At 36.5% G+C, this 16,348-nt stretch overlaps 1 protein-coding gene across 3 annotated transcripts in view; it reads right to left on the reverse strand.

Moving 5' to 3' along the window:
- Window positions 1-16,348, reverse strand: part of NELL2 (neural EGFL like 2) — a 357,101-nt gene that overhangs the window by 13,566 nt on the left and 327,187 nt on the right. For all 3 annotated transcript variants that reach the window (XM_036866748.1, XM_036866747.1, XM_036866749.1), the window contains one exon: window positions 84-277. In XM_036866748.1, the coding sequence (XP_036722643.1) occupies window positions 84-277 (194 nt within the window). The remainder of the gene's footprint in view (window positions 1-83; window positions 278-16,348) is intronic.

The raw sequence follows: 16,348 nt of genomic DNA on the forward strand, positions 1-16,348 counted from the left end.
TCTAAGTTCATCAAGCTGTACACTTGAAATATATGCAAATTACACCTCGATAAAAATGGTTACAATGTTTTGTTTATACTAACCTGACACGAGCACACAGAGCACCGGTCATTTTCCAACACCCAAATCTGACCATTGTGCTTAACTTTTCCATCATGGATGCAGTCCCCTGTGCAGTTCTTTCCGTGAGGACATCGGCAATCATATCCACCATCCAAGTTAAAGCAAATGGTATCATTGGCACAGCTGTGCCTCCCGGTCCCACACTCGTCAATATCTACAGCCAAGAAAAGGCAGCAGGCAATGTGCTTAGAATATGCTCCGTTTCAAACAACTGCAATCAGGCAAGTTGTCTCCTGACATAAAGCATTCAACTGGAAATTAATTTTCATCTTACTGGCATGCATTTCCTATTAATGCTGACTAAAGCAATGTTAATGATCTAGGGATTTCACACAAAAATATTATCATGCTTGATTTCAAACACCAAATAACCTTGGCTAGATTTTTAACTTTTATATCTCTGTAAATACCATTAGGCTTTATGAAACATTTATATTTTTTGAAAGTTAAGAATAGGACTCAATGTTTCAAACACAGTTTGGCAGTGGAAATTCTAAAAGTGCCTATTTTTTTTTTTAATTGGGGAAATCATCCTCAGTGTTAAAATGGTGCTTACACAAAATCCTTTCTTAGTGGGAAATGAAATGTCATGGAAGACCTGAGGCATTTTTATTCAGTTTCAAGCCCTGTTCTCACAGCTATGTCACCCATATGTAACCTCTTTCCAGTGTTCTGCCCAGGTGTTCTTCCCTTAACAGTCCAGGCATTTTCACACTGTCCTTACACCCTGCGTCTCACCCATGGAAGGGCAAGTGACCATAAGCAATTACCATCTCTCGCACAAAGAATCCCCCAGTTCTTAACTTTTACATTTCAGATCGTTTCATCTCCTGCTTGACTCAGTTGGCAACTTCTCATTCTTCACCTGACCCCACCTATTCCATGGCAATCACAACCTAAAGCATTTTCATACAGATGAAAAGCAAACATATGTTGACCCACAGATCAGGTCCATATGAAGATATGAAATTCGTTTTATTTATCCCCATCATTTAAAGGTCACAAGCCAAAATACATTTCAGGGATACTGTATGAGTGGCAGTAAGGAGTTATTTCCTTTTTCACCTGAGTAAAGGTCAAGAAAGAAAGAATTAAATCACAGCAGGAAAAGTGGGTTAGAGAGAGGATGGAATATATAGCTTTTAACTAGGGGAACTGTACACTGATTTCCCTTCAAAATTATAGAGTTTAGTAACTATCTTCCTTAAATCGTTTGATTTCAACATTGTTGGAGACATGCACTGGTCAAGATTATATTTTAGCCACATTTAAATTCTTAAATACTTAAATTCTGTCATATATGCTTTCCTGAAAATAAGTTACATGATTACTTCTCTCTATGTACTTTGATTTTTATTAGTTCCCATATCAATAAAACCAATGAATTGAGATGACAGCTGAAAAGGTTTCTATTATAACTACAGTAAACTTTATTATAGCTTGATTTGTCAAGGATAATACTGCTTAAAATTAAAAACTATTATCAAAAAAATAACTCTTAGCTAGCATGAGGATATATTAAAATTTTAAAAAATACATTGATATATATATATATATGTATACATACATATATATCAGATGAGAAAAAAATTTTCTCTTGGTAATAGAAATGAATTTTGTAAAACACGTCTATATTTGTTCTAATCCGAATAATAAGATGTCTTTGATGAGTTGATATTTGTCTCCCATTAAGTATTTTTGTAATTAGCAATTATAGTAAGCAAGAAAATCATTAACCATAGTTGTTTGGTCTCTTTGACAACAATCTCTACAAATACCTCTTACTACCCTTTTAATACCCACTATATTTATATATATTTTTTATATATTTAACCCTTTAAATATCCACTAATATAAGGACACTATTCCGTTAATGGCAATGGCTGGATTTTTACAATCATTTCATTTTGCCTTACATTTAAAATAAAAGCTCTGCTAACAGGTTTGTTTGCTTGCTTGGTTAAAGGCAGACAGAGTCCTTGGATATGATGCAGAAGACAAAGAAGAGAAGATATACAGGTACGAAGAAAATATGTACCCTTAAATAAAGTACATTAAAAATGAAGAAATAGAATAAAAAGTTGCTTACAACAATGGTTGGCATGTACTTGTCATGCCTGGAGAAATATATAGGCAAAAACATCATAATGGACTATCCTATTAGATTTGAATTAATTTGAACTTAACTTTCCCGCTTGTTATCTATACTGGGTTTCCCAGTGCCGAAACTATTCTCAATTGAATGATAGTATAGAATTTTGGAATTCATTTTTACATATAGTTTTATCATAATATAAGATTCCTGCATTATATACATAATATATACATAAAGAGTATATATTCTGCCTTGAAAAACCTACTAAAGTATACAGAAATTCCAACTTTAAAAATACTGAGAAGCAGAAGCAAGAAGAACTAAAATCCTGCAGCCTGTGGAACAAAAACCACATTCACAGAAAGATAGACAAGACAAAAAGGCAGAGGGCTATGTACCAGATGAAGGAAAAAGATAAAAACCCAGAAAAACAACTAAATGAAGTGGAGATAAGCAACCTTCAAGAAAAATAATTCAGAATAATGAGAGTAAAGATGATCCAGGACCTTGGAAAAAGAATGGAGGCAAAGATTGAGAAGATGCAAGAAATGTTTAACAAAGACCTAGAAGATTAAAGAACAAACACCTAGGAGAATTAAAGAACAAACAAACAGAGATGAACAATACAATAACTGAAAAGAAAAATACACTAGAAGGAATCAATAGCAGAATAACTGAGTCAAAAGAACGGATAAGTGACCTGGAAGACAGAATAGTGGAATTCACTGCTGCAGAACAGAATAAAGAAAAAAGAATGAAAAGAAATGAAGACAGCCTAAGAGACCTCTGGGACAACATTAAATGCAACAACATTCGCATTATAGGGGTCCCAGAAGGAGAAGAGAGAGAGAAAGGACCAGAGGAAATATTTAAAGAGATTATACTCAAAAACTTCCCTAACATGGGAAAGGAAATAGCCGCCCAAGTGCAGGAAGCATAGAGAGTCCAATACAGGATAAACCCAAGGAGAAACACACCAAGACACATAGTAATCAAATTGGCAACAATTAAAGACAAAGGAAAATTATTGAAAGCAGCAAGGGAAAACCGACAAATAATATACAAGGGAATTCCCATAAGGTTAACAGATGATTTCTCAGCAGAAACGCTACCAGCCAGAAGGGAGTGGCATGACATATTTAAAGTGATGAAAGGGAAGAAGCTACAACCAAGATTACTCTACCCAGCAAGGATCTCATTCAGATTCGCTGGAGAAATCAAAAGCTTTACAGACAAGCTAAGAGATTCAGCACCACCAAACCAGCTCTAGAACAAATGACAAAGGAACTTCTCTAAGTGGGAAATACAAGAGAAGAAAAGGACCTACAAAAGCAAACCCAAAACAATTAAGAAAATGGTCATAGGTACATACATATCGGTAATTCCCTTAAACGTGAATGGGTTAAATGCTCCAACCAAAACACACAGGCTCCCTGAATGGACACAAAAACAAGACCCACATATATGCTGTGTACAAGAGACCCACTTCAGACCTAGGGACACATACAGACTGAAAGTGAGGGGATGTAAAAAGATATTCCATGCAAATGGAAATCAAAAGAAAGCTGGAGTAGAAATATTCATATCACATAAAATAGACTTCAAAATAAAGAATGTTACAAGAGATAAGGAAGGACACTGCACAATGATCAAGGGATCAATCCAAGAATAAGATCTAACAATTATAAATATATATGCACCCGACATAGGAGCACCACAGTACATAAGGCAACTGCTAACAGCTATAAAAAAGGAAATCGACAGTAACACAATAATAGTGGGGGACTTTGACACCTCACTTACAACAATAGACAGATAATCCAAACAGAAAATTAATAAGGAAACACAAGCTTTAAATGACACAATAGACCAGATAGACTTAATTGATATTTATAGGACATTCCATCCAAAAACAGCAGATTACACTTTCTTCTCAAGTGCTCACGGAACATTCCCCAGGATAGATGACATCTTGGGTCACAAATCAAGCCTCAATAAATTTAAGAAAATTGAAATTACATCAAGCATCTTTTCTGACCAGAACGCTATGAGATTAGAAATCAGTTACAGGATAAAAAACGTAAAAAACACAAACACATGGAGGCTAAACAATACATTACTAAATAACCAAGACATTACTGAAGAAATCAAAGAGGAAATCAAAAAATACCTAAAGACAAATGACAATGAAAACACGATGATCCAAAACCTATGGGAAGAAGCCAAAGCAGTTCTAAGAGGGAAGGTTACAGCAGTACAATCCTACCTCAAGAAACAACAAACAGCTCAAATAAACAATCTAACCTTACACCTAAAGGAACTAGAGAAAGAAGAACAAACAAAACATTTCTCCAAAGAAGACAAACACATGGCCAAGAAGCACATGAAAAGCTGCTCAACATCACTAATTATTAGAGAAATGCAAATCAAAACTACAATTAGGTATCACCTCACAGCAGTTAGAATGGGCATCATCAGAAAATCTACAAACAACAAATGCTAGAGAGGATGTGGAGAAAACGGAAAGCTCTTGCACTGTTGGTGCAAATGTAAATTGATACAGCCACTATGGAGAACTGTATGGAGGTTCCTTAAAAAACTAAAAATACAATTACCATATGACTTAGCAATCCCACTATTGGGCATATACCCAGAGAAAACTATAATTCAAAAAGACACATGCACCCCAATGTTTATTGCAGCACTATTTACAACAGCCAGGTCATGGAAGCAACCTAAATGCCCATTGACAGATAAATGGATAAAGAAGCTGTAGTACATATATACAATGGAATATTACTCAGCCATAAAAAGGAATGAAGGTAAGAAAATGGCAGCCTCCAGGAGGGCGCACATCGGTGAGTACTCTCCAGAACTGCCGCCGGCCATGTCTTTGTCCCTGCAGTGAGCCATAGCTGTCCCCCACCTCTGCAGGAGACGCTCCAATACTAGCAGGAGAAGAGAGGGAGGATGAATAGAAGAATATAACAAGCTGGCAAGTTCTGGAATGCCATGTGGATGACAGGCTCTTGGTGCTCCAGCCAGGCATCAGGGCTGTGCCTCTGAGGTGGGAGAGCCAAGTTCAGGACTGGTCCACAAGAGACCATCCAGCTCCATGTAATATCAAACAGCGAAAATCTCCCAGAGATCTCCATCTCAATGCCAAGACCCAGCTCCACCCAACGACCAGCAAGCTATAGTGCTGGACACCCTATGACAAACAACTAGCAAGACAGGAACACAACCCCACCCATTAGCAGAGAGGCTGCCTAAAATCATAATAAGGTCAAAGACACCCTAAAACACACCACCAGACGTGGACCTGCCCACCAGAAAGTCAAGATCCAGCCTCATCAACCGGAACACAGTCAATAGTCGCCTCCACGAGGAAGCCAACACAACCCACTGAACCAACCTTAGCCACTGGGGACAGACACCACCACCAAGGGGAACTACGAACCTGGAGCATGTGAAAAGGAGACCCCAAACACAGTAACTTAAGCAAAATGAGAAGACAGAGAAACACACAATAGATGAAGGAGCAAGGCAAAAACCCACCAGACCTAACAAATGAAGAGGAAATAGGCAGTCTACCTGAAAAATAATTCAGAATAATGATAGTAAAGATGATCCAAAATGATCCAAGATGATTTATGTTGGAAATAGAATGGAGAAAATACAAGAAATGTTTAACAAGGACCTAGAAGAACTAAAGAACAAACAAACAGTGATGAACAACACAATAAGTGAAATTAAAAATTCTCTAGAAGGGATCAATAGCAGAATAATTGAGGCAGAAGAACGGATAAGTGACCTGGAAGATAAAATAGTGGAAATAACTACAGCAGAGCAGAATAAAGAAAAAAGAATAAAAAGAATTGAGGACAGTCTCAGAGACCTCTCCGACAATATGAAACGCACCAACATTCGAACCATAGGGGCCCCAGAAGAAGAAGAGAAAAAGAAATGGTCTGAGAAAATATATGAAGAGATTATAGTTGAAAACTTCCCTAATACGGGAAACGAAATAGTTAATCAAGTCCAGGAAGCACAGAGAGTCCCATACAGAATAAATCCAAGGAGAAACACGCCAAGACACAAATTAATCAAACTATCAAAAATTAAATACAAAGAAAAAATATTAAATGCAGCAAGGAAAAAACAACAAATAACACACAAGGGAATCCCCATAAGGTAAACAGCAGATCTTTCAGCAGAAACTCTGCAAGCCAGAAGGGAGTGGCAGGACATGTTTAAAGTGATGAAAGGGAAAAACCTACAACCAAGATTACTCTACCCAGTAAGGATCTCATTCATATTTGACGGAGAAATTAAAACCTTAACATACAAGAAAAAGCTAAGAGAATTCAGCACAACCAAACCAGCTTTACAACAAATGCTAAAGGAATTTCTCTAGGCAGGAAACACAAGAGAAGGAAAAGACCTACAATAACAACCCCAAAACAATTAAGAAAATGGTAATAGGAACGTACATATCAATAATTACCTTAAATGTGAAAGGATTAAATGCTCCAACCAAAAGACATAGACTGGCTGAATGGATACAAAAACAAGACCTGTACGTAAGCTGTCTATAAGAGACCCACTTCAGACCTAGGGACACATACAGACTGAAAGTGAGGGGATGGAAAAAGATATTCCATGCAAATGGAAATCAAAAGAAAGCTGGAGTAGCAATTCTCATATCAGACAAAATAGACTTTAAATCAAGGCTATTACAACATACAAAGAAGGACACTACATAATGATCAAGGGATCAATCCAAGAAGAAGATATCACAATTGTAAATGTTTTTGCACCCAACATTGGAGCACCTCAATACATAAGGCAAATACTAACAGCCATAAAAGGGGAAATCGACAGCAACACAATCATAGTAGGGGACTTTATTTAACACCCCACTTTCACCAATGGACAGATCATCCAAAATGCAAGTAAATAAGGAAACACAAGCTTTAAATGATTCAATAAACAAGATGGACTTAATTGATATTTATTGGACATTCCATCCAAAAACAACAGAATACACATTCTTCTCAAGTGCTCATGGAACATTCTTCAGGAGAGATCATATCTTGGGTCACAAATCAAGCCTTGGTAAATTTAAGAAAACTGAAATCATATCAAGTATCTTTTCCAACCACAACACTATGAGACTTGATATCACTTACAGGAAAAAATCTATAGAAAATACAAACACATGGAGGCTAAACATTATACTACTTAATACCCAAGAGATCACTGAAGAAATCAAAGAGGAAATCAGAAAATACCTAGAAACAAATGACAATGAAAACATGATGACCCAAAACCTATGGAATGCAGCCCAAGAAGTTCTAAGAGGGAAGTTTATAGCAATACAATCCTACCTTAAGAAACAAGAAACATGTCAGATAAACAACTTAACCTTACACCTAAAGCAATTAGAGAAATAAGCACAAAAAAACCCCAAAGTTAGCAGAAGGAAAGAAATCATAAAAATCTGAGCAGAAATAAATGAAAAAGAAATGAAGGAAACGATAGCAAAGATCAATAAAAACTAAAATCTGGTTCTTTGAGAAGATAAACAAAATTGATAAACCATTAGCAAGACTCATCAAGAAAAAAAGGGAGAAGACTCAAATCAATAGAATTAGAAATGAAAAAGGAGAAGTAACAACTGACACTGCAGAAATACAAAGGATCATGAGAGATTACTACAAGTAACTATATGCCAATAAAATGGACAACCTGGAAGAAATGGACAAATTCTTAGAAATGCACAACTTTCCGAGACTGAACCAGGAAGAAATAGAAAATATGAACAGGTCAATCACAAGCACTGAAATTGAAACTGTGATTAAAAATCTTCCAACAAACAAAAGCCCAGGACCAGATGGCTTCACAGTCAAATTCTATCAAATATTTAGAGAAGAGATAACATCTATCCTTCTCAAACTCTTCCAAAATATAGGAGAGGGAGGAACCCTCCCAAACTCATTCTACGAGACCACCATCACTCTGATACCAAAACCAGACAAAAATGTCACAAAGAAAGAAAACTACAGGTCAATATCACTGATGAAGATAGATGGAAAAATCCTCAACAAAATACAAGCAAACAGAATCCAACAGCACATTAAAAGGATCATACACCATGATCAAGTGCGGTTCATCCCAGAAATGCAAGGATTCTTCAATATAGGCAAATCCATCAATATGATACACCATATTAACAAATTTAAGGGGAAAACAATATGATCATCTCAACAGATGCAGAGAAAGCTTTCGACAAAATTCAACACCCATTTATGATAAAAACCCTGCAGAAAGTAGGCATAGAGGGAACTTTCCTCAACATAATAAAGGCCATATATGACAAACCCACAGCCAACATCGTCCTCAATGGTGAAAAACTGAAACCATTTCCACTAAGATCAGGAACAAGACAAGGTTGCCCACTCTCACTACTATATTCAACATAGTTTTGGAAGTTTCAGCCACAGCAATCAGAGAAGAAAAAGAAATAAAAGGAATCCAAATCAGAATAGAAGAAGTAAAGCTGTCACTGTTTGCAGATGACATGATACTATACATAGAGAATCCTAAAGAAGCTATCAGAAAACTACTAGAGCTAATCAATGAATTTGGTAACGTAGCAGGATACAAAATTAATGCACAGAAATCTCTTTCATTCCTATACACTAATGATGAAAAATCTGAAAGTGAAATTAAGAAAACACTCCCATTTACCACTGCAACAAAAAGAATAAAATATCTAGGAATAAACCTACCTACGGAGACAAAAGACCTGTAGGCAGAAAATTATAAGACACTGATGAAAGAAATTAAAGGTGATACAAATAGATGGAGAGATATACCATGTTCTTGGATTGGAAGAATCAACATTGTGAAAATGACTCTACTACCCAAAGCAATCTACAGATTCAATGCAATCCCTATCAAACTACCACTGGCATTTTTCACAGAACTAGAACAAAAAATTTCACAATTTGTATGGAAACGCAAGAGATCCCGAATAGCCAAAGCAATCTTGAGAAAGAAAAACGGAGCTGGAGGAATCAGGCTCCTTGACTTCAGACTATACTACAAAGCTACAGCAATCAAGACAATATGCTACTGGCACAAAACCAGAAATATAGATCAATGGAACAGGATAGAAAGCCCAGAGATAAACCCATGCACATATGGTCACCTTATCTTTGATAAAGGAGACAAGAATTTACAGTGGAGAAAAGACAGCCTCTTCAATAGCTGGTGCTGGGAAAACTGGATAGCTACATGTAAAAGAATGAAATTAGAACACTCTCTAACACCATACGCAAAATAAACTCAAAATGGATTAAAGACCTAAATGTAAGGCCATACACTATCAAACTCTTAGAGGAAAACATAGGCAGAACACTCTTTGACATAAATCACAGCAAGATCCTTTTTGACCAACCTCCTAGAGTAATGGAAATAAAACCAAAAATAAACACATGGGACCTAATGAAACTTAAAAGCTTTTGCACAGCAAAGGAAACCACAAAGAAGACCAAAAGACAACCCTCAGAATGGGAGAAAATATTTGCAAATGAAGCAAATGACAAAGCATTAATCTCCAAAATTTACAAGCAGCTCAATATCAAAAAGACAAACAACCCAACCCAAAAATGAGGAGAAGACCTAAATAGATATTTCTCCAAAGAGATATACAGATTGCCAACAGGGACATGAAAGAATGCTCAACATCATTAATCATTAGAGAAATGCAAATGAAAACTACAATGAGATATCATCTCACACTGGTCAGAATGGCCATCATCAAAAAATCTACAAACAATAAATGCTGGAGAGGGTGTGGAGAAAAGGGAACCCCTTCCACTGTTGGTGGGAATGTAAATTGATACAGCCACTATGGAGAACAGTATGGAGGTTCCTTAGAAATATAAGAATAGAACTACCATACCACCCAGCAATCTCACTATTGGGCGTATACCCTGAGAAAACGATAATTCAAAAAGAGTCATGTACCAAAATGTTCATTGCAGCTCTATTTACAATAGCCAGGACATGGAAGCAACCTAAGTGTCCATCAACAGATGAATGGATAAAGAAGATTGGCACATATATACAATGGAATATTACTCAGCCATAAAAAGAAACGAAATTGAGTTATTTGTAGTGAGGTGGATGGACCTAGAGTCTGTCATACAGAGTGAAGTAAGTCAGAAAGAGAAAAACAAATACCGTATGCTAGCACATACATATGGAATTTAAAAAAGAAAAAATGGTCATGAAGAACCTAGGGAAAAGATGGGAATAAAGACACAGACCTACTAGAGAATGGACTTGAGGATACGGGGAGGGGGAAGGGTAAGCTGGGACAAAGCGAGAGAGTGACATGGACATATATACACTACCAAACGTAAAATAGATAGCTAGTGGGAAGCAATTGCATAACACAGGGAGATCAGCTCGGTCCTTGCGACCACCTAGAGGGGTCGGATAAGGAGGGTGTGAGGGAGGGAGATGCAAGAGGGAAGAGATATGGGTACATATGTATATGTATAACTGATTCACTTTGTTATAAAGCAGAAACTGACATACCATTGTAAAGCAATTATATCCAATAAAGATGTTAAAAAGAAAAAAAAAAAGGAACGAAATTGGGTCACTTGTAGAGACATGGATGCATCTAGAGACTGTCATACAGAGTGAAGTAAGTCAGAAAGAGAAAAACAGATATCACATATTAACGCATATGTTTGGAACCTAGAAAATGGTACAGATGAACCTGTTTGCAGGGCAGAAATTGAGACACAGAAGTAGAGAAAAAACGTATGGACACCAAGGGGGGAAAGCAGCGGTGTGGGGAGAGTGGTGGTGTGATGAATTGGGAGATTGGGATTGACATGTATACACTGTTGTGTATAAAATGGATGACTAATAAGAACGTGCTATATAAAAAAAATTAATTAAAAAAAAAAAAGAGGAAAGCAAAAGTACTGAGAGACAAAGGACAATGAAAACACAATGATCCAAAACCTTTGGGATGCCGCAAAAGCAGTTCTAAGAGGGAAGTTTATAGCAATACAATCCAACCTGAAGAAACAACAAACATCTCAAATAAACAATCTAAACTTACACCTAAAGGAACTAGAGAACGAAGAACAAACAAAACACAAACTTAGTAGAAGGAAAGAAATCATGAAGATCAGAGCAGAAATAAATGAAATAGAAACAAAGAAAACAATCGCAAAGATCAATAAAACTAAAAGCTGTTTCTTTGAGAAGATAAACAAAATTGATAAACCATTAGCCAGACTCATCAAGAAAATGAGGGAGAGGACTCAAATCAATAAAATTTGAAATGAAAAAGGAGAAGTTGCAACAGACACCGCAGAAATACAAAGCATCCTAAGAGACTACTACAAGCAACTCTATGCCAATAAAATGGAAAACCTAGAAGAAATGGACAAATTCTTAGAAAGGTATAATCTTCCAAGGCTGAACCAGGAAGAAATAGAAAATATGAACAGACCAATCAAAATAATGAAATTGAAAATGTGATTAAAAATCTTCCCACAAACAAAAGTCCAGGACCAGATGGCTTCACAGGTGAATTCTTCAAACATTTGGAGAACAGCTAACACCCATCCTTGTCAAACTCTTCCAAAAAATTGCAGAGGAAGGAACACTCCTAAACTCATTCTATGAGGCCACCATCACCCTGATACCAAAACCAGACAAAGTTACTACAAGAAAAGAAAATTACAGACCAATATCACTGATGAATATAGATGCAAAAATCCTCAACAAAATACTAGCAAACAGAATCCAACAGCACATTAAAAGGATCATACACCATGATCAAGTGGGATTTATCCCAAGGATGCAAGGATCCTTCAATATATGCAAATCAATCAATGTGATACACCATATTAACAAATTGAAGAATAAAAACCATATGATCATTTCAATAGATGCAGAAAAAGCTTTTGACAAAATTCAACACCGATTTATGATAAAAACTCTCCAGAAGGTGGGCATAGAGGGAAGCTACTTCAACATAATAGAGGCCATATATGACAACGCCACAGCAAACATTATTCTCAATGGTGAAAAACTGAAAGCATTACCTCTAGGAGGAGGAACAAGATAAGGATGTCCACTCACACCACTATTATTCGACACAGTTTTGGAAATCCTAGCCAAAGCAATCACAGAAGAAAAAGAAATAAAAGGAATACAAATTGGAAAAGAAGAAGTAAAACTGTCACTGTTTGCAGATGAGATGATACTATACATAGAGAATCTTAAAGATGCCGCCAGAAACCTACTAGAGCTAATCAATGAATTTGGTAAAGTTGGAGGATACAAAATTAATGCACAGAAATCTCTTGCATTCCTATACACTAATGATGAAATATCTGAAAGAGAAATTAAGGAAACCCTCCATTTACCATTGCAACAAAAAGAATCAAATACCTAGGAATAAACCTACCTAGGGAGAAAAAAGACCTGTATGCAGAAAACTATAAGACACTGATGAAAGAAATTAAAGATGATATAAACAGATGGAGAGATATACCATGTTCTTGGATTGGAAGAATCAATATTGTGAAAATGACCATACTACTGAAAGCAATCTACAGATTCAATGCAATCCCTATCAAATTACCAATGGCATTTTTTACACAACTAGAACAAAAAATGTTAAAATCTCTATGGAGACACAAAAGACCCTGAATAGCCAAAGCAGTCTTGAAGGAAAAAACCGGAGCTGGAGGAATCAGACTCCCTGACTTCAGACTATACTACAAAGCTACAGTAATCAAGACAATATGCTACTGGCACAAAGACAGAAATATAGATCAATGGAACAGGATAGAAAGCCCAGAGATAAACCCACGCACATATGGTCACCTTATTTTTGATAAAGGAGGCAAGAATATACAATGGAGAAAAGGCAGTCTCTTCAATAAGTGGTGCTGGGAAAACTGGACAGTCACATGTAAAAGAATGAAATTAGAACACTCCCTAACACCATACGCAAAAGTAAACTCAAAATGGATTAGAGAACTAAATGTAAGACCGGACAGTATAAAACTCTTAGAGGAAAACATAGAAGAACACTCTTTGACATAAATCACAGCAAGACCTTTTTTGACCCACCTCCTAGAGTAATGGAAATAAAAACAAAAATAAACAAATGGGACCTAATGAAACTTAAAAGCTTTTGCAAAGCAAAGGAAACTACAAAGAAGACCAAAAGTCAACCCTCAGAATGGGAGAACATATTTGCAAATGAATCAACGGATAAAGGATTAATCTCCAAAATATATATACAGCTCATGCAGCTCAATATTAAAAAAACAAAAAACCCAATCCAAAAATGGGTAGAAGACCTAAATAGACATTTCTCCAAAGAAGACATACAGATGGCCAAGAAGCACATGAAAAGCTGCTCAACATCACTAATTATTAGAGAAATGCAAATCAAAACTGCAATGAGGTATCACCTCACACCAGTTAGAATGGGCTTCATCAGAAAATCTACAAACAACAAATGCTGGAGAGGGTGTGGAGAAAAGGGGACCCTCTTCCACTGTTGGTGGGAATGTAAATTGATACAGCCACTATTGGGAACAGTATGGAGGTTCCTTAAAAACTAAAAATAGAATTACCATATGACCCAGCATCCCACTATTGGGCATATACACAGAGAAAACCATAATTCAAAAAGACACATGCACCCCCCAATGTTCATTGCAGCTCTATTTACAATCACCAGGTCTTGGAAGCAACCTAAATGCCCATTGACAGATAAATGGATAAAGAAGTTGTGGTACATATATACAATGGAAGATTACACAGCCATAAAAAGGAACAAAACTGGGTCATTTGTAGAGACGTAGATGGATCTAGAGACTGTCATACAGAGTGAAGTAAGTCAGAAAGAAAAAAACAAATATCGTATATTAACACATATATGTGGAAGCTAGAAAAATGGTACAGATGAACCAGTGTGCAAGGCAGACACAGATATAGAGAACAAATGTATGGATACCAAGGGGGGAAAGTGGCGGGTGGGGGGTGGTGGGATGAAGTGGGAGATTGGGATTGATATATATACACTAATATGTATAAAATGGAGAACTAATAACCTGCTGTATAAAAAAATAAGTAAAATAAAATTCAAAAAACAAATACTGGTACATGCTTTAGTGAGTGATTGGAGAAATAATGTTGCTGAAGCCAGTGGTCAAGTCTCACTTCCCGTCGAACTTGAGCTAGCAGCAGCTTTTGACACAGGTCCTTCCCTCTCCCTGATAAATTTCCTTGACTTGCTTCCTATCACACTGGTAGCTCTTTTTGGATGTGTCTTCTGCCCACATACACATTCTCCAGGTGTGGCAGTTACAGTATGAATAAGATTTAGCCAAGCAAAGAGGAGGTAAAGACTGGTCTAGTCAGAGGTAAGGGTGTGTTTGAGTCCCAATGTTCAGAGCCATCAAGATGTGTTAGAGGATCAGAAGTATTGGTATGACTTGAATGTCTAGGGAGAGCAGAGTGGGTAGACATGCAGCTGAAGAGGTTCTTAGGGATCAGTTAAAAGTCATGTTGTAAGAAATTTGAACCTTATCTTAAAGACAATAAAATGTCATTTTTGGGAATTGCAAAAAAAAAAAAATCATAATCAGATATCCATTTTTGAAAGGGTCCTTTGGCTTCACTGTGGAAAAGGGATTTAAATGGATTAGAAATTGAAGCTAGGAGACCGATTAATAGACTGTTCAGTATTCCAGGAAAGAGATGGTCATATAATAAAAGGAAACACTTATATAGTGGTTGGTATGTATCAAATTCTAAGTACTTTCATATAATGACTCATTTCATATAATGACTCACAGCAACCGTGAAAGGTACCATCATTATCTCCATTGTATAGATCAGGAAATTGAGGTCTAGACATGTTGAATAACTTTCTCAGGGTCACACAGCTAGTAAGGTATACAGCCCAGATGGGAACCCAAGCTGTCAGGCTCCAAGTCTGTGCTCGTAGGCATAATGCTGTATTGAATAGTAGCAGTGGGGATGCATAGAAAGAAACAACAAAACTAGAATCTTCCAAGATAGAAACAACAAAGATACAGCAACTTCTTAGTGATTTGTTGGCTTCAAAGACTAGGGTGAGAGAAGGGTCATGAATGATTAGATTTCCCGCTTGGAAAATTTGGTTGATGCTATTTATACAAAGAAGAGCAAGATTTTGCTGGAGAGTGGAAGTAGGTGGCAGGGATGAGCAAAGACATGAGTTAGTTTGACATGTTGAAATACACTTTCCTCTGGGCTTCCAGGTAGAGCTATCCAGCTGGATATGTGGGTCTGGAATTCAGAAAATAGGACTGGGCCAAAATATAGATTTGGTGGAGATACACTTTCATCATTCTCTTTCTCAAAAATAGACTTTCAGACTCAAGTTCAAACTTATGAGAAAGGCATTTAAAGCCACTTCCTTTGCTGGCACTCTCTTTCCCTATCTCAATGAGCCAATAATCACATCATACTTAAGTCCTGAAACAATGCTAGATATTCAATCCTTTCTTGATCCCAACAGGAAATAATTTCTCTCTTTGTTTCATTATGGCTCTGAATTCATACTTTTCTTATGTATTCATCATTTTCAACTTTGCAGCTTTCTCCTCTATTGAAAAACTTACTACATTCTATCTTGTATGACAGTTGTTACTGTACATATTTTATCTCGACTGCAAGCTGAGAGCAGTGATCATACCTCCTTTATATTTCTTCACAGCAGGTGCCTGGTAAAGTACCTCAAGGTACCTGTGCATAGATTCAGTAACCACTTCTTGAGTTGAAATAGATTCATTTCATTTTCATACTTTTCCCTGATTTAAGTTTAGAATTTATAGTATTTGGCTTGAACATAATACTCAAAAGATGTTACCCTATAAACATTTTTTTGGGGTCATACAAGTTCAAAAAATCCTCACCAAGCATAAAGATAATCCAGAAATAAAAGCTTTAAATAAAGGGAAATGTGGGCATGAAAATACAATATTCTTACCTGGAAAAAAAAAATACTGGGCTTTATCCTCA

Source organism: Balaenoptera musculus, chromosome 10 (genome assembly GCF_009873245.2).
Source record: "Balaenoptera musculus isolate JJ_BM4_2016_0621 chromosome 10, mBalMus1.pri.v3, whole genome shotgun sequence".
NCBI classification, from domain to species: Eukaryota; Metazoa; Chordata; class Mammalia; order Artiodactyla; family Balaenopteridae; genus Balaenoptera; species Balaenoptera musculus.